Here is a 27,745-nt window from a genome sequence, read left to right as displayed (position 1 = left end):
GGAAGAGGAGGAAATGATAGTCCAGCCCCGGGAAGCATTTGCTCTTTCAGAGCCAGGGCTGCCAGCCACGCTCAGGAGCACAGCCCTGTCCCAAAGCAGAAAACACCAGGTGTCAGGCACAGAGACACACTTTAAAAACTTTATTTATATAAAAAAATCATTTTGTTTTAAAAGCGTTACAAGAGTGTGCACAGGAATCAGACAAGAACAGCTCATTGCTCCCCGCTCCCCTCCTCCCCAGGGCAGCGCTGGCCCAGCAGAGCCAGGGCAGGAGAGAAAGGGGAAGCTGCTTTTTGGTTCATTTGGAATTAAAAATTGAAAAAGGAATTAGTGTTTTACATATTTAAAGGAGAAGAAAAGAGTTAGACCCCAGAACAAAACCAAACTGAGCTGAGGTGGGGCTGGAGCCAGAGAGGGCTCAGCCGGAGCTGGGGTGTTTGGGCAGGGTGCAGGCAGGAGCCCGGCCCCCGTGCTGCCCGCCGCAGCCTCCCCGCTCCCCTGAGCCCGATGTGGGGGAGCCCCAGGCTGGGGGGGCTCCCGCTCCAGTTTGCAGCCTCCTGCAGAGGCTTCCAGTTGCAGGGGAGCCCAAGGGCTCCCCAAGAGATCAAAGCACCGAAATGCGCCCCCCAGCAGGGAGGAGGGGGGGTGTCACGGCTCCCGCCCCCCATCAGCGAGGGGCTGGGACCCCCAAGTAGGCGCCCAGCCCCAGCGCAGACAGTGAGGGCTCCCGCTGGGGAAGGGAAGCTCAGGCCGGGACAGCCCTTCCCCAGCACAGAGCCAGACAGTACGATTCAGAGAGCTATTTCACAGTGGCAAAAGAAAGGCACGTGTCGAGAGAAAGGCCGCGGGCAGCCGGGGCGGCGATCCCGGCCCCGCACGGCGCGCCCCGTCCTGCCGCAGCTCCTCCCCGCAGGGACCCCCATCCCGCACCAGCGCCGACCATCTTCCCACATACAGACCCTCCTCGCAGGCACCAGGCAGGGGCCAGCGGCCCCATCCAGACCCTCCGCGGGATCCAGAGCCAGATCCCCTGTCCCCAAAGCCTCATCTAGAGCAAAGCAAGAGAAGTTAACGCTGTTTTCCTTCCCCTTGCCCCCCGTGCTCCAGCTCCCCGCCCCTGGTCCCGCCGCCAGAGAGGGACGTGCCCATTGTCCCCACAGCCCTGGCTGAAGAGTGATCCTGCACAAAAATATATCCTATAGGCAACAACACGAACGAAAAAAGGCGGCGAGTGAGGTCCCAGTCTCTGTCCCTGCAGTCGTCTCGGAGCAGAGGGGAGGCGTGGGAGAGAAGGCAGCTCCTGGTCAAGGCAGAGATCGAGTCCTGTTGCAGCATCCACACCGGTCGATCCGGCAGTCGGGCCGACCCCCCGAGGAAGTGGGGGACGGAGGGCGGGGACGAAGAGCGATCGGCTGAGGTGTCGGTGTCCCCGGACGGGGAGGTGCAGCGGCCCGGAGGAGGCAGCGCGGCCCGGGCTGCCCCGGGGACCAGGCCCAGTCGTTCGGCTGGCCCGTTGGCACAAACAGTCCAGCAAAAAATGCAAAAATAAGGACAAGGTAAAAGTCGGTCCATTCCACCATGAAGAGTTATATATATATATATATTTATATATATAATATATTATCAACCCAAACTGAGTGGAGGCGGGGACGGCAGCTAGATCTTCTGCTGTGGAGAGAGAGGGAGACACGTTAGCACGCCCAGAGCGGAGCGAGCAGCGGAGGGCGATCACGGCCCAGCGGCTCAGGCAGCGATTCAGGCAGCAGCGATCAGAGCGGGATTTGGCTGGCCAAAGCACCCCTAACAGCGCAGCAGGATCTGTCACCGCCGTTCAGATTGGGCAGGACGCTGCGGGACATACCGACACAGGGGAAAACACAGCAGCATCCTCCTGCGCCTCCTCTACCTCAGGCTGTGGTTCCTGCCCCTCCTCCTGCTGCAGACACACGGGTGTTAGTGGGGGACGGAGCGGGGTGGGGTGTTAGTTGTGGGAGCCCAGCTCTCCCGTCCCGCCAGCCAGGACGGTGATTGTCATCTCCTGCGCCCGGGCCCGCTCAGCCCTCCCTCGACAGCCAGAGCTGCTCACCATCAGCGGCGCTGCCTTCACTGGCTCCATGTCTCCGAGGTCCCCAGACCGGTCCAGTGTCCTGCTGTGGTCCCTCTCATTGAGCATGGAATAGTTGTCTGAACAGGAGAGGGGACAGTCATGTCAGCCGCGCCATCCCCGCAGGCGGGAGCTCTGCCCGCTCCCAGGCGAGAGGCCCCTGGCCCCTCTCCTACCTGGTCCCATGTTGCTCATCTGGATCTCCTCCCGGGAGGATTTCTTGTCTGCAAACACGGAGAGCAGCAGGTCAGACACGGTCCCGGCAGCCGCTGCCCACCCACCGACCCGAGGACACAACAGAACCTGCGCGCATCACTTCCAGCCCTGAGGTGGCATCCAGAGCCCAAACTGATGCCTTGTGCGAGCAGCTATGGCTGCCAAGGAAGACGGGGCTGAAGAGCAGGGAGGGGACAAAGGGACAAAGGCCAGCTGTTCTGGGTACCCACATGTGGAAAGGACAGTGGGGACAGGTGCTAAGGGAAGGCACGTACCTGTTTTTTGGTTCCTGTCGATGAGAGGCAAGGTGCTGTCATCAAACGAGCTGCCTCCCTGGGTCCGAGAGGTGTTGCTCAGGTTCACCTGGGGCAGACAGTGACCACTCACACCCTGGCACAGACACTCTCCACCAGCACATCCCACCCTGCAGCCCCCAGCACCAAGGCCCCACAGCTCCAGTGCCCACGGCTGCACCAGCAGCAAGGACAGGCCCAGCTTTTGGGAACGAAACAGCCCTGGAGAACCTGGTTCTTCAGCACAGCCGCGGTGGCTCTCAGTGCCACAAGCCCTCCCGCCTGCCGATCTGTGCGCTTGTGTGGGCCACGGGGCCCAGAGCTCTGCAGAGCGATTCCCCCGGGGACCGGCAGAGAGGACACCAGCACTGCTGAGCTCCAGGAACACCCTTCTCCCTGCTGCAGGACCCCACTGCTGCCCCAGCCACCACAGGGCATCCCACCCCCCCACACCTGGAAATCAGACTTCTTCCAGCCTTCCTTCTCCAGGGGCTTCCTCAGCTCTTTATATCCCCAGACTGTCTGCAAGACGAGGGCGGCTGCTCGGACTTCTCTCTCGGAGCGGTTCCTAGAAAGAGGTGAAGGAAGAGATGTTTGCAAACACCCATGACCTCGAGGCAGGTCCTGGAGAAGCCCTTCTCTGCCCCTTGCGTTATCCTCAGCACAGAGCATACCCGGATTTGTTGATCAGCACCAACTTCTCAATCCCCTGCGTTTCCCGCAGCTTCTTGGCAGCCTCGAGGTTGTCTACAATTACTTCATTGATGGTGTTGAGGATTGACACGACTGTGTCTTCAGAGAGGTTTTTGGCTGGGGTCTGCTGGCCTCCAGGCAAGTTCTTCACTAGGTTGGGGATCGCATGTTTACCTGGGAAGGGGAAAGAGCTGGGTGTGAGTAAGGAAGAGGACTGAAAAGGGGGGAAAAAACAAAACCAACCAAAGAACCAAATCCAAATCAAACAACCAAAACAAAAATCCCTGCAGAAGGCTCAGGGACAGGTGACCCACTTGGACGTCGCTGTCAGGGGAGCTCAGCACATGCTGCTCTGGGAGAGGAACAGCAGACACACACTGGGCTGGTGCTGTGCCCACATCCACACTCCTCAGTGCCCAGGTCAGGACGTTCCTGCCCAACTCAGATGGACACAGGGAGCACGATGTCCTCACCTATCAGCTCTTTGTTACGCAAGTCGACAGCCAGGTTCCGCAGGGCTCCGGACGCCGCTTTCACCACGCGCTCGCTGTCGTGGGTGAGGAGGTCGGCGATGGCAGAGAGTCCCTTCTCCTGGCGCAGCGCCGAGCGGATGTACCGGCCGTACTGGGGGGAGACACAGAGACCATGGTGTAGCCTGGGCAGGCACAGTCCCCCGGGACAACACGGCAGCCTTGGCACCCACCCTCATCTCGGGAACCAAGGGCCCTGGCTGCACCCGTGGCAGGACAGACTGTCCCAACGCCCCCCGGCAGGCCAGGCCAGCAAGACTTCCCAGGTATTTTAAGAGAATGCAGATCAAGGAGCTGCAGGGCGGTGCCAAACCTTCATCCCCGCCCCAGCCCACCGAGGGAAGGAATGGCAGGAGCGCAGAGCCCGCGCCTGAGCTGCGCTGTCACGGCATCTCCTTGGGCAGCGACCGCGCACCAAGTCAACAGCCCGACACGGCAGCGCCCCACGGGCGACGCTCCGGCGCCCCTGGGCCCTGCCCGGACACTCACCGTCCAGCTGCCAGCGCACAGGTTCTGGATGGCTCCTGCCGAAGCCTCCAGGATGGCTGGGGTCTTGCTCTCCTTCAGAAGAGAAATGTATATCCGCACCACTTCTGGCTGGAACAGGAGCTCGTAGCCTGCCAGAGAACACAGGCAGGAAGGACTTACTGACAGGCTCTGCCAGCGCCCCGCTCATCTGAAGGAGCAGGATGGGCAGACAAGGCTGGAAACTTCTACCCAGGGATGGGGCATCCACAGCAGCTCTGGGCAGCCTGTGCCAGGGTCTCACCACCCCCATGGGGAAGAATTTCTTCCTCATCCTCTCATCTAAGTCTCCCCTCCATATCAGTTTAAAGCCATCACCCCTTGTCCTGTCACTACCCTTGTAAGAAGCGTGTCCCCATCTTCCCTACGAGCCTCCTTTGGGCACTGGAGGCTGCTCCAAGGTCTCCCGGAGCTTCTCCTCTCCAGCGAACACCCCAGCTGTCTCACCTGTGCCCAGCAGAGCTGTTCCAGCCTCGGGTCATTCCTGGGGCTGCTCTGGCCCCTCTGCAGCAGCTCCGTGTGCGTCCTGTGCTGAGGACCCGGAGCTGGACCAGCGCTGCAGGGGGTCTCAGAGAGCGGGGCAGAGGGGCAGGATCCCCAAACCCACTGCCCACGCTGCGGGTGACGCAGCCCAGGACACGGGTGGTCTCTGGGCTGTGGGTGCACATTGTGGGTCATGTTGAGCTTCTCATCAGCCAGCACCCCAAGTCCTTCTCCTGGGGCTGCTCTCAATTCAAATCAACTCTACTCTCTTCTCTCCTGGACTGCTGTGCAGAAGCAGCCCTGCACACACACGGAGGATCATACCTTTGGCTGGAGTTGTTCTTTTGGGAAAATCCACTGTATCAGCACCAGGGTCTTCTGGCGGCTTTTTACCTTCAAAGAACAAGCAGAGAGGTGTAAGACACCTCCTCTCCCCACCCATATCAGCCCAACAGCTCTTTACCACTTGCTGCAAGAACAAGCCCACAGGTGAGCTGAAGCTAAGCCGCCAGCATGTCCCAGGAGGGACATCAAGGTCATTAGCCACACTGCAGGCAGCACTTGCCCAGCTGGGAGGGGGCACACAGAGCTAGAGAAAGGACCCAGTCCACCATGGAAAAATCAAAACCAAGAGCACACTCACCTCTGGAGAACCACTCGTCTATTGGCGAAGCGGAGAGAAGGACAGGAGAGAGGGGAGGCAGGAGGAGAGAAGTGCCGACAGCATCGTGGGGCAGATCGTTTGGCAAGAAAGCAAAGGGAAGGGGAGGTGACAACACAGGAGAAAAGGGAAGGTGTGCAGTTAGTGGACATCTCTCCATCACCGTCCCACCACCACAGGCACCCACCATTAGCTTGTCAAACACTTTGAATAAGCCAAGCAGTAGCTCCCAAAGCTGAGGAGTACTGAGTACTGTGCCTCTGGAGAAAGCTGCAGCTTAGCCTTCACACAAGAGACGCCAGGGCAGGAGCACAGACACCCCAGACCACCCTCCAGCTTCACCGTAGTAGAACTGTCTCTGTGCCACTTCCCTCCGTGCTGCTGCCGCCCAACGCACCTTTGCCCTTCTTGGTGCCGAAGCAGCTGGCCGCGGGGGGGCCGGCAGCGTTGGCCGGGGCCAGCGGCGTCTCCTGGTAGCGCTCGGCGTGGGGGATTTCACGGTGGACTTGGTAGGACAAGTTTCTCAGCAGGCACACGCAGTTCTCCACCAGCTGGCGAGAAAGCCACAGTTTGACTCGGCAAAGCACATGCCCACGGCTACAAAGTGAGGGCCCCACCACAGAGTGCAACCAGAGCCAGGCCAACGGGCCTGAGCTGGGATCAGGGGGACATGCAGCTCCATCTCGGAGCTGCAGCACACCCCCATCCCAAAGCAGCCATGGCCAGCTCTGCTATCACCAATTCATATTCTACTGGGCCAAAACAATCCCTCCCTGCTTCATCTGTCTTGGGATGAAGAGCAGAGCGCTGCTGGAGTTGGTGACAAGGGCAGAGCTCTGTGTGTGCCCCGGAACAGCCCCTCCGTGGTACCTTGCTGTCTGAGTCCTTCTGGCCGACCTCAGACTGGACGACGTAGATCAGGGCGTCTACCAGCCCGTCACATTCCCGCAGCTTCCGACGGGCCTCGCTCCGCTCCGAGCTCACGTTCCTGGCAGGGCAGAGAGAACCGTCACAGGAGAGACAGCTGAGGGCCGGCGAGGAACTCGCACCACAGACTCACTCCTGCAGCTCCCCTCCAGCGACCAAGGACTGCACTGCCAGCTGCTGTCCTGGGAGGGCAGCCTCTCTGCAGCCCCAGCAACCCCAGGAGTGCCCAGAAGAGCGTTAGAGCAGCCCCAGCCCACCCCAGCTCTGCCAGCAGCCCCTCGGGTACCGAAGGCAGCCGGCGGTGTTGGTGAGCACCGACTCCCACTCGATATGGCGTGGTTTGGAGTCCTCGTTGGGCTCTCGCTCCCAGCCCGAGCGGGGAATGACCACCTCATCAGTCAGGGCGTGCAGCGCGTGATCCACAATGGCCATCTTGATGGAGTCATGCGAGGACAGGTTCCACAGAGTTCCTGCAGTGCCGCAAGCAGGAGGTGATCAATCAGAGCACATGGGCTTAAGAACCTGCACGGTGCCCCCCTCACCCAACAGATGAGCCCCTCTCCTCCCTGGAGCCGTTACCTGTGATGACCTCTGTGAGGTCCATGTCATGGGCCTTCCGCAGCAGGCGCACCAGAGCAGGGACCCCATCGCAGTTCTTGATGGCAATCTTATTGTCTTGGTCCTTGCCATAGGAGATGTTCTTCAGGGCTCCACAGGCACCATAGTGCACCTCTTTCTTGGGGTGGTCGAGCAGCCCCACCAGCACAGGAATGCCCTTCAGCTTGCGCACCTCCGTCTTCACCTTGTCGTTCCGGTAGCAGAGGTGCTGCAGGTAGGCGGCCGCGTTGGACTTGACGGCGTCCAGGCGGAAGCTCAGCATGGCGATCACCTCGGGCAGCTCCGGCTGCCGCCAGCTGCCGGGGGCTGGGCCGCCCTTCCGCAGGCTGTCCAGACTGGCCAGGCTGCCCCGCTCGTGCTGAGCCAGGGGCGCCCAGTAGTACCGGTCAGGGGCCGCTTCGTCCACCAGCATGTCCTCATAACTCCTAGGAGAGAGACAGCAGCGTCAGCACGAGCCCCGCGCACGGGGATGCTGTTCCCCTCCAGCCCGCCACACGACGGCTGAAGCAGACGCAGCGTCCGGTCCCACCACAGCGCACAGGCCACAGGCCGGGCAGCAGCGCGGCACCGGGGCCCACCCTGCCCCGCGCAGCGCTGGCGGCAGAGGCCGCCCCGGTGCGTCCCCAGCCTGCGCAGAGCGGGGCTGGTCCCCAGGAGAAGGCAACGCAGCAGCTGCGCCAGCGCCCTCCCACCCACCGGGCTTCCCGCGGGTCAGAGGCTGATCCTGATCTGTGTCACCTCTGCGCAGCAGGAGCTGGCCCGAGGCACCAAGCAGCCCGGGCCTGCAGCCGCTAGAGGGCAAGTTCAGCGCAGCCGGCCGGGGAGCAAGCCGGCCCCCACACGGGCGGCACAGTGGTACCGGCACGGCAGCACCGGGCACCCAGAGCCCCGTTCCAGGACACGCCGTTCTCTGCTGCACCATCCGGCTGTACCAGCGCCACATCCCATCGCCACACAGCAGCACAGGACACACGAGCTGCTGCCAGACCAGGCGACTGCCGCTATTTCAGAGCATCATGGCCAGAACAAAGGTTTTACCCAGGGCAGGGCTCAACCCGTTTGCCTGCAGACGCCCTGTGACATGCTGCGCGGCTGCCCGGGGGACAGGCTGAGCTGGACCGAGGGGCACCGGCTGCAGGGCCAGCCCCGCTGGGCTCAGGCCCGGGAAGAGCAGGGGTCGCGCAGCCCCGGGCAGGACCAGGTCACCCACAGAGCCGCTGGCGCTGGGAGCGGGCCCCAGGCAGCACGCGTAGGCTGCAGCAGCGCAACCAGTCCCCCATGCCCCAAGATGATATTTAACACGCCCGGAACATACACTACACAAACTCCTGGATTCTCACCCTATTTTTGTAGTCGCAGGCAATATAATCCCTTCCCCACCCATGCAGAGGAATCTGGCGATTTCACGGAACGGGACAGGATGGGACTTAGCACTTAAACGGAGGGGCCTGAGTGTTGCTGTCACCCTTGCTGTGCCCGGGCATGGGGACACACAACCGGGGCCAAGGTGAGGGAGCATCCCCTGGCTCACGTCTGCTCTGGGGCGCTCGCCCACCTGCAGAGCCCCCAGATCAGGGGCGGGCGGGGAGGGTGCAAGGAAAGCAGCAAGTGCTGCTCCTCGCGCCGCCGCTCTCCCTGCAGCCTGTGGCACAGGACTCACGGAACCCAGCAGCTCCAGCTGGCAGCCACGTTCACAGCCACATCCCCGGGTGCCGCTGCACAGCACGCTCCAGCACAGCTCCAGAAGGAGCCCCTGAGCAGCTGTGGGGGCCGCTTGGTGCTGGATCCCCCAGCCCCCCCAGGTGAGATGGGCTGGCAGGGCTGGGGAGCACATCCCGTGCTGCCACTGAGCCCCCTCCGCCCCTCCCCTGCAGAGGCAGCTCTGGAAGAGCCACGAGCGGGGACCGCGTGCTCCGGGCAGCCGGCACACACTGTGTCTGGCCCGGCACGCTCCTGCGTCTTCCTGTGCTGCAGAGCGGCCTCCCCGAAGGAAACCATCAACAGCCAGGCCCTGCTCGAGACAAACACCTCTGAGGCAAGGGGGACATTGATCTTGCCTGTTCCCTTCCCGCAAGCTGGGCAGCTGAGCACGGATGGTAGGGGACACGCCAGGCTCAACAGTGCCTGGATTCCACAGATTGCTGCGATCTTTATCGGTCTGCCTGGGGAGGAAGAGCCTGCTCACGGGTGCACCGACCCACCCTCCATACCCCGCACACACACCATCCCTGCGGGACAAGGCGACATCTCCACCCGGACTGCTCCTTGGATGTGCTGGGAAGCAGGACCTGCTCCCCGTGTTGTGGCCCCGGTCCCCTGGTCTCCCACCCAGCTGCAGCTCCTGGTTCCACACCTGGTTCCTGCAGATCCTTCCTCCAGGATCTGGAGAGGCTGAAGGACACAGGCACCACCCAGCCCAGCAGAGGGGACTCGTGGTCCCAAAGGCCGAGCAGTTCAGACTGGGTCACCCAGGGAGGGCTCCTGGCCCCGTGTGCCGGGCAGGACACAGACCCAGGGAAGGTTCACAAGCCAGAGCCTCGTCTGGGCTGGCACTTGCTCCCTCTGCAGCCCCAAGTCAGACACGACTGCGTCACCCTGCTGCCCGTAAGGGGACGGCCATGCCGGCCATGCGCTCAGAACTGACATGGTGGCTGCCGGAGCCCTGCTTGCTCTCCTCCAGCCTCACACAGCAGGGTGGGCCAGGAAATCAATCCGGGTGAACAACCGCCCGAACTGGTTCAGCGCAGCAACCATCACACTTGTGCTGGCACCCGCCGAAAGGGCAAAGCTCCTCCCTCAGTCCCTTCCGCACCAGGAGACACCGCGGATTCCCAGTGCGTGCCTGGAGCTGAGCGCAGCTTGGGCAGGGCTGGCCGGAGCCCCCTTTGCCCCGGGTCTCCCTCTCCTGCCTCTGTTTTATGCCCAGGGAGCTTAAGCAGCCTCTGCTCAAGCCTTACCTGTCTGCTCCCTGCCCTGGGGAGATGTGCATCCACCCCCACCTGCTGACACAGCCCCCTCCCCAGCCCTGGGACCCAGGCTCAGACCCTCACTCCTACCTCAGCCCCTCCCAGACTCCGCTCGCTGCCTGGGCAGCAAGCAGAGCAGAACAAGAGGCTCAAGCTGGCAGCAGCAGCATTTCTGCAAGAGACACAGTGGGCACAAAGCACCAGCCTGCAGAGTCACGGCCTCAGGCATGTGACACCCCAGGACACCCAGCTGCACACCCCAGCAGGGCAGGTAAGGGACCACCAAGCCCTGCTCTGGCTGCCCTGGGGCTGGTGCTCAGCCCACGGACAAACAGACCAACCAGGGGGGAGAAGTTGCTACTGCCAAACAGGTTGTGCAGCTTCTTCTGCCCTACCCTGCACAATGGTGCTGCAGGAACGCTCCCCCTCGTGCTGCAGGAGCGCTGCAGGAACGCTGCCCGGGCACAGCAGGACTCAGCACGGCTTCCTGGCCGCTCTCAGCTCGGCAGGAGCGCGATGCCGAGGCTGCTGCTCCCGGTGCGGGGCTGTGCCACACACCTGCGCAGCTCTGCGGGCCGCGCCAGGCCAGGGTGCAGATGATCCCACTGTCCCGCCAGTGGAACGGGTGGCACGGAGAGGGCAGGGCCCGGAGCTACATCCAGCCGCCCAGTGGAACTCCTTGCTGCAGGACCATCGGCTCAATTAGAACTGAGTTTTAACCACCAATTAAGCAGACAATTAGAACCAAATGAAAGTTTTCTCCTGCATGAACCATGTGTGATTCAGCTCACGATGCTGTCTCCACAATCCTTCTTCCTCTGAAGTGGGTGAAGTCAGAGGGACCCCACGGCACCCCCCCGCCCCAGCGCCTCCCGCCCCGTACCTGAGCCGCCGCCGAGGATCAGACGGGGTCCCTGCCCGCCTGGCCGTGCCGTAGTCAGACATGAGCCCGTAGTCCACATCTTCAAAGCCCATGCTGCGCTGGTCATCCTCCAAGCCGTAGGGCTCGGGGTGGAAGTGGTTGAGGTCCATGTTGCTGCCCCCGACGCGCACTTGAGGCTGGGGGCCGTAGGTGTCCTGCCGGCTGGGGCCCCGGTAGGTGTCCATGGAGGGTCGGTAGCGCTCGTCAATGCGGGTGACACGGGACAGGCTGCCGTAGCTGTGATCGCTGCCCGGGTAGCCGTCCTCGTAGGGGCGGCTGTAGCCGTCGGGGTAGTGGTAGTTGCGAGGGAGCGTGGCTGTGCCCGGCTGGCCCAGGTACCCGCCAGGACCCCCGTTGCCATTCTTGCGGAAGTTCCTGTCCATTGTCTGGACGTAGTTGCTGGTGACAGGGGAGGTTTCCAAAGGTAACCCGTCAGGCCCCATTGGCACCTGCTGCACTGTCCGGGTGGTCACCGTCTTCACCACCTTCTTCACCTAGGGGGATGGATGCAGGACATGCTCCCATCAGGAAACCCACCGCACTCCTGCGTCCCCAGAGTCCCGCTCCGTCCCAGCACTTTCTCCAGGCAGATTCGCACCCATTTCAGCTCATAGCTGGGCAAGCTGGCAGACACCCTGGTCATTGGGTTCCTGCCCAGAGCCCTGTCCCCCCCACGCTCTCCCCAGGCCTGTACCGTGGTCTCTGTACGCCGGGTTGTCCCATCATCTGACGTCTCCACAGACACGACTGACATGGCCCCTTCCGGGTCCTCCTCCATGGTGTACGTCTCCTCCACAATCTGGCCTGGGTCCTGCATCCTGGGGATGGTGCTGTACAAGAGGTGGCTGTGGTCCTGGGGAGCAAAGGACAGGCAGTCAGCCCCCACCACCAGCACCCATCTCATCTCTTGGGGCGTCCCAATACCCTCCTGCATGGGAGAGGAGACCAACAACCCCACACCCAAGGCCCCTTCACAGCAAGTCCCCCTGTCCCAGCTCAGGTGGGGACACTGGAGCCCTGCACCCCCGGCAAGCAGGCTGCCCACAGCCAGAGAGCTCAGCTCCCCTTACCTGCGGTCCGTTGAGCTTCAGATCTGGGTATTTCTGCCTTTCCAGGTCAGCATCGCCCAAGAAACGGCCGTTCTGAAACACACGGTACCGCAGCAGGCCGGTTACTCGACCGAGCTCCCGCCGCCAGGACCCTGCGTGTCCGTCCCCCTTTCCCCGCCGGGCCACCTGGACACCCCGGGTGACCTCCCGTGTCACCTCCAGAGCGGAGCGCGCTGCTCGGGGCTCTGTGGGACGTGCAGCAAACCGGCCCCCGTTCCAGCCCGGGCAGGAGCCGAGGTCACACCACCGGCCTCTCTGGACATCCCGGCTCTCCTGCGGTGCCCACGTGCTCGTGGCGGAACGGCCCAGAGCCCTCCCCGCTCCCCGGCACGGCCCTGCGGAGCTCGCGCGTCCCCGGACGCAGCAGCCGCAAGTGACACCCCACGGGTCCCCCGCGTGGCAAGGGGACAGCGCAGGTGCTTGGTGGCTGGTTGCAGAGTTTGTGCCACCGTTCAGCTCCTGTGCTCCCCCCCGGCCCCTGTCTCTCCTACCACCACCTTCCACAGCCCAGAGACCCTGAGCACCCTCCCCAGAGCAGAGCCCGGGAAAGGGAGAACAGGAGAGACCTCAAGCCAAGGCAGATGAGAACACATTTCCAGCCCTGCAGAGAAAAAAGATCTTTCACAGCCCTGGTATTGCTGTTTGGGGACAGACTCCAAGCACATGCCCATTGTCAGACGAGAGGGAGACACGCTCCCCACAGCAACACACCAGCCCTGCACGTCAGCACCTTCCAAGCAGCTGAGTGGGATGGGGAGCAGAGATGCCCGAGTACTGACCAGGCAGCCTCCAACCTGCCCAAACCAAAGCGGAGCTGGGAGCGGGACCCTCCAGCTGCTCCTCCCAGCAGACTCCGCGGCCAAGGGGGTCTGCGCACCCCAGAACCCCCCAGCCCAGGGCACGTACAGCACCGGAGCGTCAGGGACCAGCCTCACCGCCCGCACCTCGCACAGCCGAGGGCCGGGGAAGGGAGCCGGGGCTGCCCCGAGGCAGGACTGACGGACGGGGGCTCCGGGAGCCCCCACACCTCCCTCTGCCAAGGGGGTTTTTTACCTGGTGCCGCCGGGTGAGCGTGCCGTTGGCCAAGCCCGGGCTGGCGTCCTGCGGGGAGACCCGGACTCGTTCCAGCTGGGCCGAGACATGGCGCCGCTCCTCCTCGAGCGCCCGGGTCAGCTTCTCGAACTGAGCCTCCTGCTCCTTGACGGAGGCAAGGATGCTGGCGGTCGACTCCACTTCCGAGTCGTCCATGGGTGACGGGTGCCCGGGACGGGCAGGGCGGGGCGGAGGGCGCGGGGAGGCACGAGCGGAGGTGGCTTGGTGTCAAGGTGAGGGGAAGAAAAGAGACCCAGAAGGGCAGGAGCCCCTCTCTTCACCGCACATGATTTGGGGGAGGAAAGGAGGAGAGAAGAGCAGTCAGAAGAGACTGATTTTTGTTAAAACAGATACTCAAAACAAGAAAAAAAATTCTCTTACAGCATTAACATCCATTCCCACCCACCACCAGAGAGCTGACGAGGGTGTCTCGGCACAGCACCGCCCAGTGTGGGTCAGATGCTCCTTGCTCCAGCATTTAGGCTTGGAGGAGTGTCACTTTGGGCTAAGAAGGTCCCCGCATGACAGCGACCAGCTGAGCCAGGCTCGGGAGCGCTGCCGCGTGCTGAAGAGGGTCCCTCTCCCACGAGGGCCCTCGGGGCTGCAGGAAACGCTGTTTGCAGCCAGCAGCGGGGGACACGCTCCTGCGGAACGAGCAGTGACCCACGTCCCGCGGGGAGACCGGCCCAGCCCCACAGCTCCTTCCGGCCCAGGAAAGGGGATGAAGTGGGACAGGATCCCCATGAAGGGGACCCCACGAGCCCCTTCGCTGCCAAAACTCACCAGGGCTCTCAATGCCACAGCCCCCCAGGTCCTCAGCCCACAGCTCTAGGGATGGGCACTGGCTTGGACCTTTCCAACATCCCCTCCCCGAGGAGAACAGCGAGTGAGCACACCACAATCAACATATTTTGACAGAGAAAGGCAATGTTCTTCCATACAGACCTGTCAGAGGAGGAAGTTCGGGTTTGATTGGCAAATGCACGGGACAGCCAGGTCTAGATGCAGAGAGTCATGGGAGAAATAGCCCAGCCACCACAGTGAGGAAGCAGGAGGGGGGAGAGCTGCAGGGACGGCAGGAGAGGAGGTCAGACAACAAGTCACACCAGGGATCTCAAAACAGACGGCAGGGCAGGCGACAGACCAGGGAACCCGGCTCCTCTCTCCCGGCCCCCGTCTCTGAGGGACAGAGCGCTGTCTAGCGGGGGGGCAAACGCCGCTGCCCCCCCCGCAGCCCCCAGCGTCTCTGCCTGCTCCCCACCGACGGGCAACGGCAGCGAGGGGAGCGGCACGGGCTCGGCCCTCCGCCCGCCGGCCGGGCCCCGACAAGCCCGAGGAGTTCCCAAACCCCAGCAGTCACGGGGCGTGTGGGGACTCGCTCGCGCCACGCAGCCGGCTCGGAAACCGCTTTCCCACGGTCTCCAGCTCCGGCTCTGCCCACCCCCAGGGCCACCGCCCTGGTACGGCCCCGCAGAGCCCCAAACCGTGCACGGAGCCCGACCCTCCTGTCCCAGCCCGCGCAGGTGCTGGTTCAGAGGAGCCCAGAGCAGGGCTTTGCTTTGTTTTGTTGTTTCCCACAGTATCTCAAGCGTACCCAGACCAAACCCTTCCTGAAATGCCTGCCCCGCTCCTCCCTGTGGCTGTCCCCTGGCTTCCCGGGGACACAGGCAGCGCTGGCGCTGATCAGCCACCGTGGCACCACCACGACGGGCCCAGCGAAGCAGGGTGGACTTTTTCCAAGTGCTTTGGAGGCTGCCTGCAGCACACTTGAACATCTGATTGCTGTCACCCTGTAATCTGCTTTCATCAATAAGAAGTCCTGTTGCCCTACTCGTGCCCGTGTGTGCCCAGCAACAGCCAAAGCTGCGGCACAGCCGCCGCCGCAGCTCCCAGCGCAGCCGGGACACCGGGACGCTCGCCCGCCAGCCCGCAGCCTGGGACACAGCCCACCGCCCCTGGCTCGGGAGCCCGCGCTCCTTTCGGAGGCTCCAGACACGACTCCTGGCTCACGCACGCAGCTTTCCACCCCTCACACCTTGCACAGGTTTGCCCTGCGGCAGTTTTCAACAGACTGACTCCTGGAGCCCTGTATGGAAATGCAGGGATGACTGACCCTCGCTGCTCCGAGGTCTCAGCTGCCCCACAGATCTCAAAGCAAGAGGCTGTGCCTCCCAGAACAGTGCTGACACACCACAGCTCTCACCCTTGAGTCAAACATCACCCACGTCCAGTGGGCATCCACCTGCTTCAAGCAGGGACCCTGACCCTCCGCCCCCGGGACCCCCGGCAGGTCCCAGCCATGGCACGCGGAGCAGCTCTGTGGGGCCGCGCGGTCCTGCTGCAGCCGGGGACTCCCCGGGGAATCAATCGGGGAGCATCTCCCCACCACAGCCCCGGGCACGGTCCCAGCGCCCAGACCCCCGGCACAACTTCGGCACCTGAAGTCAGCCAGGAGCCCACCAGCTTGCTGCGATTTGTTGCCAGAGCGGTATTTCACTGAGCCCTTTTACAGACAGAAACCCCCTGCAGAGAAGGGATCTCCATGACATGACAGTGCCCAAGCAGCCGTGCTGGCTCCTCGGCATGCCCTCGACCTTCCCTACAGAGGAGGCAGATTCCTGGGGTGCCAGAAGGTACATGGTGAATTCAGGGAGAGATCCAGCTGAGCCTCTGCTCTTGTGAACGGGCTTGCTTGCCAGCACCCCAGCAGCACACGGAGCAGCCGGCGTGCCCGGGAGGGCGGCAGCACAAACAGCAACCCCAGCAGATTCCTGCGCCGCCCCGTCCCACCTCTGCACGTCCCCGGGGAGCACAGCCTAACAATGAGAGTTCCAGGGCTAAGGGCCCCAGATAAGGGCAGAGCAGCTGCGAGGCGGTTTCCTTCCCGTCCCTTCCATGGGGAGTAAACACAACAGCAGGGGAAGGAACAACGCGGGTCCCGGCCAGGCAGCTCCTCTTGTCACCGCGCACTCGCAAGTGTCCCTCTGGCCCAGGCAGGAGGCGAGGGGCACACACAGCTCCCCCCTCCGTCGGGGCCGCCAGGTCGGAGCAGGAAGGCTCAGGGACAGGTGGCAGCCGGGGAAGGCCGGGCGGCGGGTCTGGTTGGGGCAGCCTCTGGCTCTGCAGCCCCATCACCTCCCCCCGCTGCTGCTCCAGAGCAGCCCCGAGGACCTCTCCACAGGATCCGGCCATGCTGAGCAGTGGGACAGAGACTGAGTGCGCACGCACGGTCACCACCCTGCCCCGAACAGCGGGCACGGCTCCATCATGGGCAGGAGGCGCGGCAGGACGGGTCCGGCTGCTGAGGGGCTCCCCGGCCCCCCTCCTGCTGTCAGGACACGCCACCGCCCTCTGCCCTTGTTCCAGCCAGAGTCTCCAGGGATCCAGGGTTAAAGACATAATTGCCGAGCAGCGGTGCCAGGCCCAGCGAGCTCAGCGAGCGCGGTCCCCAGCGCTCCCCGCAGACACCGCCAGCGCCATCCCGGGCACCGCGGTCCTGTGCAGCTGACACACAAACCCCAAACAGCCACTCAGCCTCGCACCCTCCAGCTGTGCAGGATCTGCCCCAAAACCCTCCTGCAGCGGCTCACACACCAGTGTTTTGGGTAGAGGGGCTGCCTGGGCACAGCACAGCCCGATGCCCCCACCCAGCACCAGCCCAGGCATGGTCACCTGCAAGGTGACAGGGACGGATGGGGACAGCCTGGCTCCGCAGCCGGGCCACGCCGGCCAGCAGGCTGCTCGTGACAGCTCACATCCAAGTACGCCAGATCCCACAAGGGTGGAATTCCAGGGATCGCTTTGCACCCATTCCCCCTCCCCCTCCCCACCCTCCGAAGATACAACTACAGAGCATTCTTCCAAAGCCAGACCCTGGCCATCTTTGAGGACGGCTGCATGAAAGCCTTTTCATCATGAGAGAGGCACTTGCTGACACACCCGTTACTTAAAAACCCCAGCAAGCCAAAAATATTTCAGTTGGCTCAGTTCAGGGCAACACAAAAAGCCTGGAGATGAAACAGAGCAGGCAGAAGCACCAGAGCCACCTCCTCGGCGTCTGTCAGCACGAGGGGACCCGGGAACCAGCCGCGCGGAGAGCCGCACGTGGGCCCCGCTGGCCGCGCCTGGCCCCGCAGCACGAGGCGGCGCCGTGCAGCCCTGCAGCGCGGGTCTCCGGAGCGCAGACCCGTCGCTGGGGGGGCAGCCACGAGCCCCCGCACGTGCCGCCATCATCCTCTCGGCTGGACGAAGGCTTGGCAGACGCCCACGTCCCAGCCAAGCCCTCCAGAGCTCTGCCGCTGAGGGCGGCTTCGCATGGCACGTTTTTCCAAAACCCCTTGACCCCACCTCTTGGGGGAATTGCTTTATCCCAGAACAAATCCTTTGCCTGGAAAAATAATGTCCAGGGCCAAACCACAGCCATACCCACCTTGAGCTCACCCGCACCTCCTCTGCCCAAGGGTGGAGCCCAGGTCCCGCAGGCTCCCCAGCAGGACCCCAGCGCGGGCGGGGAACCGCACAGCACAGGCCGGGAGAGGGGCGTGATGCGGCAGACACGGCACAGAAAACCCACAGCAGTGCCCGCGGCAGCGCGCAGCCCGCCTGCGCCTGCCCTGCTCCGTGTCCCCGGAGAGCTGCCACCCACGGTCCCGGGATCCCTGGAGCCACGGCCGCAGGGAGGATTTTGGACAACGTCCAACGCAAGCACCTACAAAGCCAGAAACCGCCTCAGCCCCGCCAGCCCTGCCCCAGCCCCCTGCCGGGCGATGCCAGGCGCTCGCTGCCCACAGCCCCTGCGCACAGGGCCACATGGCCCGGCTGCCGAGCCCCAGCCCTCCCTCAGCTCTGCTGCTTGTTTGCGTCCCTGGGCACCTGTTAAGCAAGTGTCAGTGTTTGTCACCACGGCAGACACCCTGCCGCAGCGAGGCACAGCGAAGCAGCCCTTCCTTGGCTGTCACCGCAGGCCGCGACCAGCACCGGAGACCAGCCCCTCACAGCTGGTGGGCAGGAGGGGCGCGCTGCCCCAGGAACTTGCTCCTGCCCCACCACCGTCCCCAGCACCGAACATACAAGAACAATGGCAACACCACTCAGAGAATGTGCCTTTCCCTAACAATTTGAGGGACTCTGAGGAGAGCCAGCTGGCTGCCCGCCCTTCGAAAGCGAACATCGACAGCTCTCGGCACCAGACCCCCATCCAGACAGAGGAAGCAACAAATTCTCCTGGTTCCAGTTGCCCATCATGATGCACTTAGGAAAAACAGAAACCCCATCAATAATTCAAGCCTGCAATTGTCCAAGCGCTCGCAGTGCATTACACTTGCTTGCTCTGCACAGGTTCACAGCCCTTCTAATTCACCACAGGCTTCTGGTCGGTCTCAATTAGCTAAAAAATAAATGAGCCAACATCTTTGGCATCTTTCCACCCCCCCAGGGCAGGGTCCAGGCTCACACATCAGTCCCTAGCCCTCCGCCTGCCTGAAGCGGCAAGCACTAGCGCTCGCCAAGGCACAGCAAGCAGGCACAGAGCCCGCCAGATGAAGCTCATCCCCCTCTGTGTGCAGTCCAGGAGAGCACGACACCCCCGGGCCACGGGGAAGCTGGACAGGTGATGGTGGGTAGCAGCTCCCACATCCCTGTGCGGGTGATGTAGTTCTGGCCATGGCTGTTTCTCTCCTGGCAGCCCTGTGGCAGGAAGGTGCCCGCGCCCGGCACTGCCAGCTCCCACCGCAGCCCGGCACACCGGGAGGGACCCGCCTGCCCGGGCAGACGCGCCCCTGCCTGTGGGTTGTGCAAGACACGTCGCTGACGCTGCCCAGCCCTGCCAGACCCTGCTCCGAGAGCGGCTCCCCCGCCTCCTGCCCAAGCCTTTGGCCGCCCCATCAGCCCAGCCCTGCCGGGGGCAGGTTACAGAGCACGGGCACACAGGACTTTGGACAGGCTGGCGGGCGGCCAGCGGCCCTCCCCGGGCAGGAACAGGCTGCTCCCGCCTCGGGCGCCTACCTGTCCCTCCGCCCCGGGAGCCGTGCCCAGGGCACCTGGCCCCAGCAAGGGGGTGAGTGAAGCACCAGGGGCGGCCGCCCCGGGTGACACTGGGATGGAGGCGCTCAGTGCCCATCACACCCGACTGGTCAGACCGGCAACGGGACGGCCGCCTGGTTCACCCCAGCGGCCAGGGACGGCACGTAGGCGGGTTGGGAAAGCCGCCCCCGCCCGAGAGGGGAGTTACCTGGAGGTGCAAGCAGGGATGCACACCGCACCTTATAAGGGAGTGGGACAGCATCCAGGAGATAAGGAGGGAGATAAGGCGCAGGGCGGGGCCGCGCTGCCCTGGGGGGGATGAAGCAGGAGGCTGCCAGTCGCCCCCCAGCAAAGGCAGGGGGCTGACAATGCACAACACCCACCGGGTCCGCCTCCACAGGAGGGGTCTGGGCAGAGCTGGGGTTGTGAAACACGGTGGGCGATTCCCTGGGGAAGGGATCTGCCCCGGCACAGCTGAGGCCCCCAGGTGGGCCCACTGGTCCCCCAGCGGGATGGAGCGGGAGGCAGCGGAGCAGCCAGCGAGGAGCAGCGCGGGGTCGGCCGCATAGCAGGGCTGGTTCTGCTGGTATGCCAGCAATCCAGCCGCGGGGCAGCTGTCCCCGGCACGCGAGGGGGCCACCCGTCCTCCTGAGCAGGACACACACGGGAGAGGCTCCTTCCCTCCCGGCTGGGCTGAGACCGCCCGGCACGCCGCGGGAGCTGCCGACCCTCCGCGCTGGCCGCGGGGAACAGCCAGCGCCACAGCAAGACCACAGCGAGCGGGAGACAGAGTTTCCCTCGGCGCTTTGGGGAGGACAAGCATCCCTCCCAGCAAGACAGCAGCCAAGCCACCAGGCTCCAGGCAGACACCGTTCACCCACAATCCCCGAGCGACACAGCCACGGGGCCAGAGCCTTCCTGCCAGCAACACCCCACGGCGCCCAGCCTCCCCGGGGTGCCCCAACGCTTGCCCAGGTACCGGGTGCGTGTCGCCCAGCCCGGGGGCAGCAGCGAGGGGGGGTCCCCGCCACCCCTCCGCACCAGCCCCGCGTTCGCAGCCCCAGGCCCCGGGAGGTTCACATGCCGGGAGCCCGTCAGCAGCACAAAGGCAGCTCTCTCCTCCCGGTGGGAATGTGCAGCTGAGCGCTCGGCGGGGACAAAGGGATTTCACAGGCACATCCCGGCCGCCCCCCCCGCGGCGTTCCCGCTTCCTGTCACAGTAGCACCAGACCTCGGGGCGCAGCAGCAAACAAACACCCAGCGCCGGATTCCGGGAACAGGGCCAGAGCATTCCCAGCGCCGGCCGCGCTCCAGCGGCCAGCAGGCTCCGGCTTCACCCCGGCAGCCCCCGGCTCCAGCCCCCAGCCCCAGGAGCAGCAGGTGAGCTGGGGGGATCGTAGGGCAGATCCCCGGCTCCTTGCTGCACCCAGGGAACGGCCACCACCCTGATGGGGGACGCGAGATGTCCCTGTGCCCACAGGGCTCGCTGGAGCCCTGGAGTTGTGCTGAAGGTCAGGGCTGCCCCCCAGCCACACCACCCCCGCCCTTCACCCCCGTCTCTGCCCCCACCCACCCCCATTCAGCTGCCTCTCTCCCACAGCTAAAACAAACACCAGCCCGGCTCTGCAGAGATAAGGGCTGTGCTGGCAGAGCCCAGGGAGCAAAGTCCCCCTCAATTAAACTCAAGGCTGCAGCACCACGGGAGCTGCCCGCCCCCCCCCGGCAGCCCGGGTGATGAAGACATGGAGCTGGGGTGAAGGTGCTCCAGCACCCCATCCCAAGGCAGATCCCCCTCCTCAAGGGCTCATGTTGCTGCTGGCTGCCCCCGAGCACAGAGGCTGCAGCCCGGTGGGCAGCGTCCTGGGAAAAATGAAGGGACCCTCCCTCCATCAGGCCATGGGCACAAGCACCCGCTGCCCTGGACAGCCCTGCCAGCACAGGGTGCAGAGTCGCAGGACGACGTGGTGCCAGCCCAGCACCAACACACGTGGATTTGGGCCCCGTTCCCCAACACTGAGCCCTCAGTGCAGCCTCACCTCCCTCTTCCCAGGGAAGCCATTTGAAATCATTTCCTCTCCCAGCACCTGTACCAGGCTGGCCCAGGGCCTGGCCCCACTCAGTTCTGGGTACCCTGCTCCGACCAGCGCAGGAGGGCACGGGGGCTGGAAGCGCTGGGATCCACAGCACTGGGCTCGGACAGAGCGCGGCCAGCCTGCCTCATCCACTGTCCCTACGGGGAGCACTCGAGTCACCAAGGAGCCATTACCAGGAGTGTGGAGAAGGGCAGGCGCCCAGGGCCCCCCGAGCAGACAGGGCGCCCTTCCCTCTGCCAGACGGGCCACACGCCTGTCCCCTCCCCAGGCTGAGCAAACAGGCAGGCGCTGAAGTCATGTTTGGTGTGGGAGCGGCCAGGAGGGAACCGCTGAGATTAAGCCCAGCCACCTTCGCAGGAGCAGCACAGGGAGCCGCCCAGGAGCCGCGGGACCCCGGCCCCCCCTCGCCAGCCCAGGCTCCCGAGCAGGTAGGGCAGCCAGCAGCCTGAGTCACCGCAGCATCACCGGGCCGGGCTGAAAGCTCCATCCCGCATGACCTCATCAGGTGCCCGGCTCTCTAATTGCGCGGAGACAGCTCCGAGGGTCCCGCCAAACAGCAGTGAATGGGTGAAGGAAAGCTACTGGAGAAGCACCAGCAAGGGCCAGGGACTGAATCGCGCTGGGTGCGGGGACGGGGCTGCTGGCCGCGGATGGGCTGTGGCGCACGCGGGCTGGCACGAGCCAGGGCTCGCACCCCGCAGCAGGGGACAAACGAGGCAGCAGGACTCCGACCTGCCCAGTCCCCTGCCCAAACGTTTTGCTGGTGCCACAGCTGGCTGCTGCCCCCCCAGCCTGCTGAGGAGCAGCCCAGGCTCCTGCGCGAGCCGAGGGGAAGGAAACCTGCGTTTCCTGGTCAGACGGGAGATGACATCGTGACTTCCCTTTCCCGTCAGCTTCTAAACACAACGTCCTGCCAAGGGCCGCTCCCCGCCACCCCCAGACACCCTGGAACCAACCGGGGACACCAGGCACGGGCACCGGCAGCCCAGCCGGCTGTGCCAGCAAGCGGGCACTGTGGTCCCCAGGAGACCAGACACCGGCTGGCCTGCTGGAGGGGTCCTGCCCCGGGAACACATATTATTGCTCCTTGCCCATGGTGGTATCACATTCCTGTCCAGCCTGTCCCCTACAAGCAGAGAGGGGAAGATGCTATTTTCTAAAGCCATGAGGACATGGCTGTGCCTAGACATGGGTTTGATATCTGCACATCATAACTCCAGCACATCTGTTCCCCGAGACCACAGCGAACATGCGCTGGTGCTCTCCAGCCACCTCTTGCACACCTCGTCTGCTTGTGCACAGCTCCCCCAGCCAACGGCGCACACACACAGGGCCGCCTGATGCTCTGCGAGTCCCCAAGGCTCCCGGAGGCAGGGCAGGGACATCCCTGGGAAGCTGAGACCCCTCGCAGCATGGCCGCTGCCACAGCTGCGCTCCCGGACTGCCCACCTGCCCAGGGCGGCTTCTCTCGCCACCCAGGGAAGGGGAACAGAGAAGGGAAGTGGAAGGGAAGTGGTTTTTCCACCCAAGCTGCTGCTGCAGACAGACACTGGGCAGAGATCAAGGGAGAGCAGGCTTCCCCATGTGCCACACCAGTGTGCCCCCGCGGGGAGCTGCAGGGCCCTGGGAGCTCTCTCCTGCAGGTAAAAGCACAGGGGGGAAAAAAGCAGAGGGGAAAAAGGGCTCCAAAGTCAGCCTGAAGCAGGCACCCTCCCCACATCAGGGCAGATTTCTCCCAGAAGCACCCCCAGGCTGCCCCCCCTCCCCAGGCTGGGGGTGACAGCCCCCTCCCCGGTGCGAGGCAGCCTGAGCCCGGCATGGCAGCCAGCGCTGCGTGCAGCAACACGCTAAAGAATGCGTTACTCCACTGGGCAAGGGGCCTGCCAGCGGCATGCAAACACGACCGGTGACCCACCCTTCCAGGTCGGAAAAACTCGTCTTTGCGGTTCGACGCCCTCCCTCCCTCTCACCCGTCGCGGCTGCCCAGCACCCCCGGCTCCCCTGCGCCGGGGCAGCCGGGAGCACCACGGGGAAGCAGCCGGGATCTGGGAGCTCTCGCCAGGAAAGACAAGCCTGACCATCACGCGAGATGGGGGTGAGAGGAACAAGTGTCAGCTGAGGCCGGCGATAGGCCTTCCTCCTCCTGGCCAGGGTGGGAATCAGTTCTCCACGTCCATCTGCTCAGAGGCCACCCAGATCCCAGGCTGGGCCACCTGGCCCCAGGTAATCGCCCTCCTACCCAGGAGGTGCTGCTGCAGCTGCACGAGCCTGCTGAGACGCGAGGGGAGAGAACGCTTGCTGCCCGCTCCCGCCGCCGAGCCCCCGCCCCGCTGACCCAGGGCCGCGGCAGGGCAGGGGCGGCCGCGCCGGGCCCCGCGCCACGGACCGCAGCACGAAGCTGCTGAACTTCGAGCGGGCCGACGCCCCGCCGAGCGGGAGCGCCGGGGCCGGAGGCGCGGCAGCTCTGCCTCAGGCGCCCGAGCCCAGCCCCAAGGCTGCACGCGTTCAAAGAGCGCTCCCAGCACTGCAGGCCTACCCCTGCCGGGCTACGGGAGGGTTGTCCCCAGGGCTCGGCCCCGCACCCGAACTTGCCCAGAGCCCCCTGCTCGTGCTGGAAAGGCAGTGGCTCCTGGCCCACGGAGGTGCTGGCTGAGCGCTGCATCCAGCCGGACTGCCCGCTCCCCCGCCACCGCAGAGCCACCCCCGCCTTCTGCCACGCTGAGAGGCCAGGGCTGCGGTTTCACAAAGGAAACTCTGCTCTCCCATCGGCACATCACCTGGGCAATGAACTGTTCAAACTAAACTTACAGGAGAGGTGCTCAGCCTGGATCGCGCGCCCAGGCCCACGCTGGCACAAGCATTTTTGCAGCAGGTAAGAGCTCTGCAGCACAAGGTTAGGGACACGGGGACCAGCTCCCAGGCAGCTGCTGCTCCTCAGTCACTGTCCCTTGTGGGGAAGCTCATCTCCCCTGCAGGGCAGCTGAGGCTGTCCTCTGCCACCTTGGTCCGAGGCTCGGGCACAGCGGGCGTCCCGCGGCCAGCCTCCGACCTGCAGCTGCTCTGGGCTGGACAAAGCAGATGAAGCAGAGGTGACAGGCACCCCGGGTACGGGTTCACCCATCCTGGCACCGCACCTGGCAGCTTGTGCGCGTTAGTCACTGGTTTCCCCACACTCGGCAGCCACCTCATTCCGCCCCTCTGCACCACAGGTTCCACGTGGGCCACAAGAGAAGCAGCGTCACTCGTGGGGACAACTCCAGCTTCCCCCGGGGAAACTAATGGGGACAGGGCACAGCATGGCAGTGGGGCCAGACGGCACCGCCGCTGCCCCAAAGCCCACTCAACAGGCTGAGGCTGCACAGGAGCGCACCAGAGCAGAGGAACCAGGTCAGCGCCGCGCGCGGCAGTGACTGCGCGCAGCAACGGGCACGGCGGCTCCGCGTGGGGAGGAAGGCAGATTAGCAAAAAGCACAAGACAGGCAGGAGCCAGATGGACTCACTGCCCTGCTGCTGGGAGTTTCCAGTACAAGAACTGGCTCTAAGAAACAGTTTCCCCCTCCCAGACAGCTTCCTGGGATGGTAAGACGCAAAGAGAAGGTTGTGGTCACCTTGGCGAAGTCGAGGACTTCGGCCGAGAGCCCGTAAATCCAGCCCCTTTCCGACAGGCTGACACCGAGATGCCTTCCTGCCCCGTGCCAGAGGACAGCCGCCTCCGGCGGCCAAGCCCTGTGTCACGGCAGAGCCGGCTGAATCACCAACAGGCTTGGGTTTTGTCACCGCATCCAGGGAACACCTGTTGCCTTTTATGGACCGACCCAGCCCCGCAGTCGCGGCAGGGACAGCAGAAAACACCCACGCTGCAGAGACCTGGGCTTTCGGAGCCAGGAGAGGTCTGTACAGCCCTGAACACAGTATGGCCACAGTCTTGGGAAAAGGATCTGTCCTTGCCAGCAGTAAATGAGACATGGTTGCAAGGGGCTGTTGGGAAGAGAAACCAAGAGACTTAACCAGCACTGTCCCCCAAGGTCACAGACACTGGTAAGCTATTTTGAGAAGCAAGAGCCTTCCAGGCATGGTCCAAGCTACGCTATTATTTTCTGGTTGTCCTGAAGCCATTCCCAGCACAGATACAATGGACTGAGGTCTTATCTTCACGCCAGAGGCTGAAGGAATGAGAGGCAACCCAGGGACAGGGACTGCTGGTGCATGATCTGGGCTGGATCACTGCTCTGACTCCCAGCCCATCCTTTGGAAGGGACGGTCCTGAGGGCTCCTCAGCCACAGGGATGGGGCCTGACCTCCGAGTGGGAAGGGAGGAGGTTCGCCCTCCGCGGCCGCCCAGGCGAGCCCAGCGTGCTCGGCACAGCCACCGCTTCCATCCTCCCACCCCTTCCAGGAAGGCTCCGCACGAGATTCCAGCAAATGCTGCACATTGCAAAGGACAGTCGTTTGCATGCAACAGAGCCCCGGCCAAGTCCGGTCAAGCAGAAAGGGAACAGATTTTTTAAAACTGCCTTTTTTTTTTCTTTGAAGTGCACAAGTGAACACCAGTAGGTAAGATAATCCGCCTCGAGAAAGCCCTGGGAGCAGGACAGAGCAGGCGTCCGTGGGGAGGACTGAGCGTGTCCCTGCTCAGGCTCTTCCCGCAGCCCCAGCCGCCCTGCGGATCGGCACACACAGAACACGCTGTGGGCACCACGGACGGGAGCCCACGAGCCACCAGCCAGCCACTCAGCCCCATCCGCAACGTCCAGGAGAGCTGCAGGAAGGGAAGCTCCAGACAACCTGTGAGCACCGATCGCAGGACTCTCAGCCTGCCTGGGTCCTGGAGGCGCTGAGCTTTCCCTGCTCCCCACAAAGCACAAGCCTCTTCTAAACTCCACACCAAGACCCAGGCAGCTGAGTCCAAAAGCACCCACACAGTGCAGGATGGACACAGGGTGGAACTGTCGGCAGCTGCAGGTGACACGGTGACAGTCCCCACACCCAGGCAGCCCCGGGTCTCCAGTCCAGCCCACCAGCAGCCTGCACAAGGCCAGGCACCACAGCCCGGGACAGGAGCCTTCAGCCCTGCCAAGTGCTCCCCGCAGGGGAAGAACAGCCCAGGTCTCCCAAATAACACCCTGTTACCCCCATCACCACCAGCTCCATGGAAGAGCCAGGGCACCAAGCCCTTGCTGGGGAGGGAGGCACCTCCAGCAGGTCCAGCCCCCTCTCTAACAATCAGAGGAAGCTTTGTTGTCCAGGCTCCCGCACTCAAAGCCCAGGGACACAACAGAGGTGCCCCACGTCCCTCCGCAAGGCCGGCGGGCCTGCCTGTGCCTCCCAGGGGCAGGAGCCCTCCTGACACAGAGCCACCCAAACTTCCGCGTGCCTTCCCCAAGCTAAGCCTCTTCTCCGCAGTGCTCCGAGAACGGGAGCGCCCATGTTGCAGGAGGTGGTGATGCCGCAGAAGGTCACCTGCTCCTCGCACAGAAGGCGCTGGGCAGCTGAGCTGCTGCTCAATGACAGCGCAGACAGGGGAAATACAGAAAAAGCAGGCGGCCGAGCCCAGCGAGCACAGCAGGGCCGTGCCTGCCGGGAAGCGTTCCTGTGTCACCTGGTAGCTGCGACTCGGGCAGACGGGTCCGTTGGGCTGTGTTTAAACGCAGAGCCGCTCCTCCCACGCTCTGACCGTCCCGGGCGCACCAGCCCCTGCCCCGCCGAACAAAGGCGCAGGGAACGAGATCCCGGGGATGCGCTCGTCCCCGGGCAGGCAGAGGCGGCCGGGCCGGGGCCGCGGCGGGAGGCAGAGCCGGGCCGAGCCCCGAAGAGCCCCCGCGGAGGGACCGAGCGCCAGAGCCCGCACAAAGGCGGCGGGGGGGCCGTGCCGGTGCCGGCCGCGGGAAGCTGGCACACGGGCGGCCTTTGTTCCGGGCAGGGAGAACGGCGGAGGCGGCACCGGGCGGGGAGCGGGGCGGCCACCGGCCCAGCCGCCTTTGTGTCGCTCCCCGCGGGCTCTCCCGCCAGGGCCGGGCACCGCCACCCGGCCGGTCCCGCGGGGCGCGGCCCCGCCTGGCACCCAGCAGCGAGGGGCCTCCGGGGGCCCGGCACGCACCGGCGCCGGCAGGAGGACACGGCCGGGCCCGGCCCCGCCAAGGGGGGCGCCGGGAGACGGAGGGGGAGGGCCGCCCCCACCCGCCCCGCTCCCGCCCGGGGGCACGCGGCGCCCGGCAGACGCCGACCCGCACCGGCTCCCCCTCCCCCGGGCAGGCGGCGGCGGGAACGCCGAGAGCGGGACTCACCGTGGCCGGGCTTCTCGGCGACGGGCGGGGGTGGCGGTTCCGCCCCGCGGCGGCTCGGCCGCCCGGCCTGCTCCACGGGGATCCGAGGCGAGAGGCGAGGAGAGGCGCCCGGAAAGGGGCGGCAGCTGCGGGCGGCGGCCGGGTCCCCGCCGGGCGGAGCGGTGCGGTCGGAGGGTCGGGCCGGGCCTGGCCGCGCCGTGCGCCCCGC

General features: G+C 64.6%; 1 protein-coding gene across 8 annotated transcripts; it reads right to left on the bottom strand.

Moving 5' to 3' along the window:
* Nucleotides 1-125: 125 nt before the first annotated feature.
* Nucleotides 126-27,745, bottom strand: CTNND1 (catenin delta 1). 8 transcript variants are annotated; one of them, XM_065065784.1, is made up of 21 exons: nucleotides 27,538-27,745; nucleotides 14,085-14,203; nucleotides 13,101-13,414; nucleotides 12,009-12,080; nucleotides 11,633-11,791; nucleotides 10,900-11,432; nucleotides 7,012-7,475; nucleotides 6,719-6,902; nucleotides 6,376-6,493; nucleotides 5,903-6,056; nucleotides 5,488-5,505; nucleotides 5,169-5,237; nucleotides 4,326-4,453; nucleotides 3,780-3,930; nucleotides 3,288-3,480; nucleotides 3,067-3,181; nucleotides 2,596-2,683; nucleotides 2,281-2,328; nucleotides 2,087-2,184; nucleotides 1,862-1,936; nucleotides 126-1,668 (listed from the first exon to the last, which is right to left on the bottom strand). In XM_065065784.1, exons 3-21 carry the CDS (start codon nucleotides 13,293-13,295, stop codon nucleotides 1,657-1,659), a joined length of 2,874 nt encoding a protein of 957 aa, XP_064921856.1. In that variant the 5' UTR covers nucleotides 13,296-13,414; nucleotides 14,085-14,203; nucleotides 27,538-27,745; the 3' UTR covers nucleotides 126-1,656. The 8 variants fall into 8 exon arrangements, with proteins under 8 accessions (XP_064921856.1, XP_064921857.1, XP_064921859.1 ...); XM_065065785.1 differs by having other exon boundaries at nucleotides 126-1,665; XM_065065787.1 differs by lacking the exon at nucleotides 1,862-1,936.

Source organism: Columba livia, chromosome 5 (genome assembly GCF_036013475.1).
Source record: "Columba livia isolate bColLiv1 breed racing homer chromosome 5, bColLiv1.pat.W.v2, whole genome shotgun sequence".
Classification (NCBI taxonomy): Eukaryota; Metazoa; Chordata; class Aves; order Columbiformes; family Columbidae; genus Columba; species Columba livia.
The sequence above is the reverse complement of the archived record's forward strand: the minus strand, read 5'-3'. Positions and strand labels throughout refer to the sequence as shown.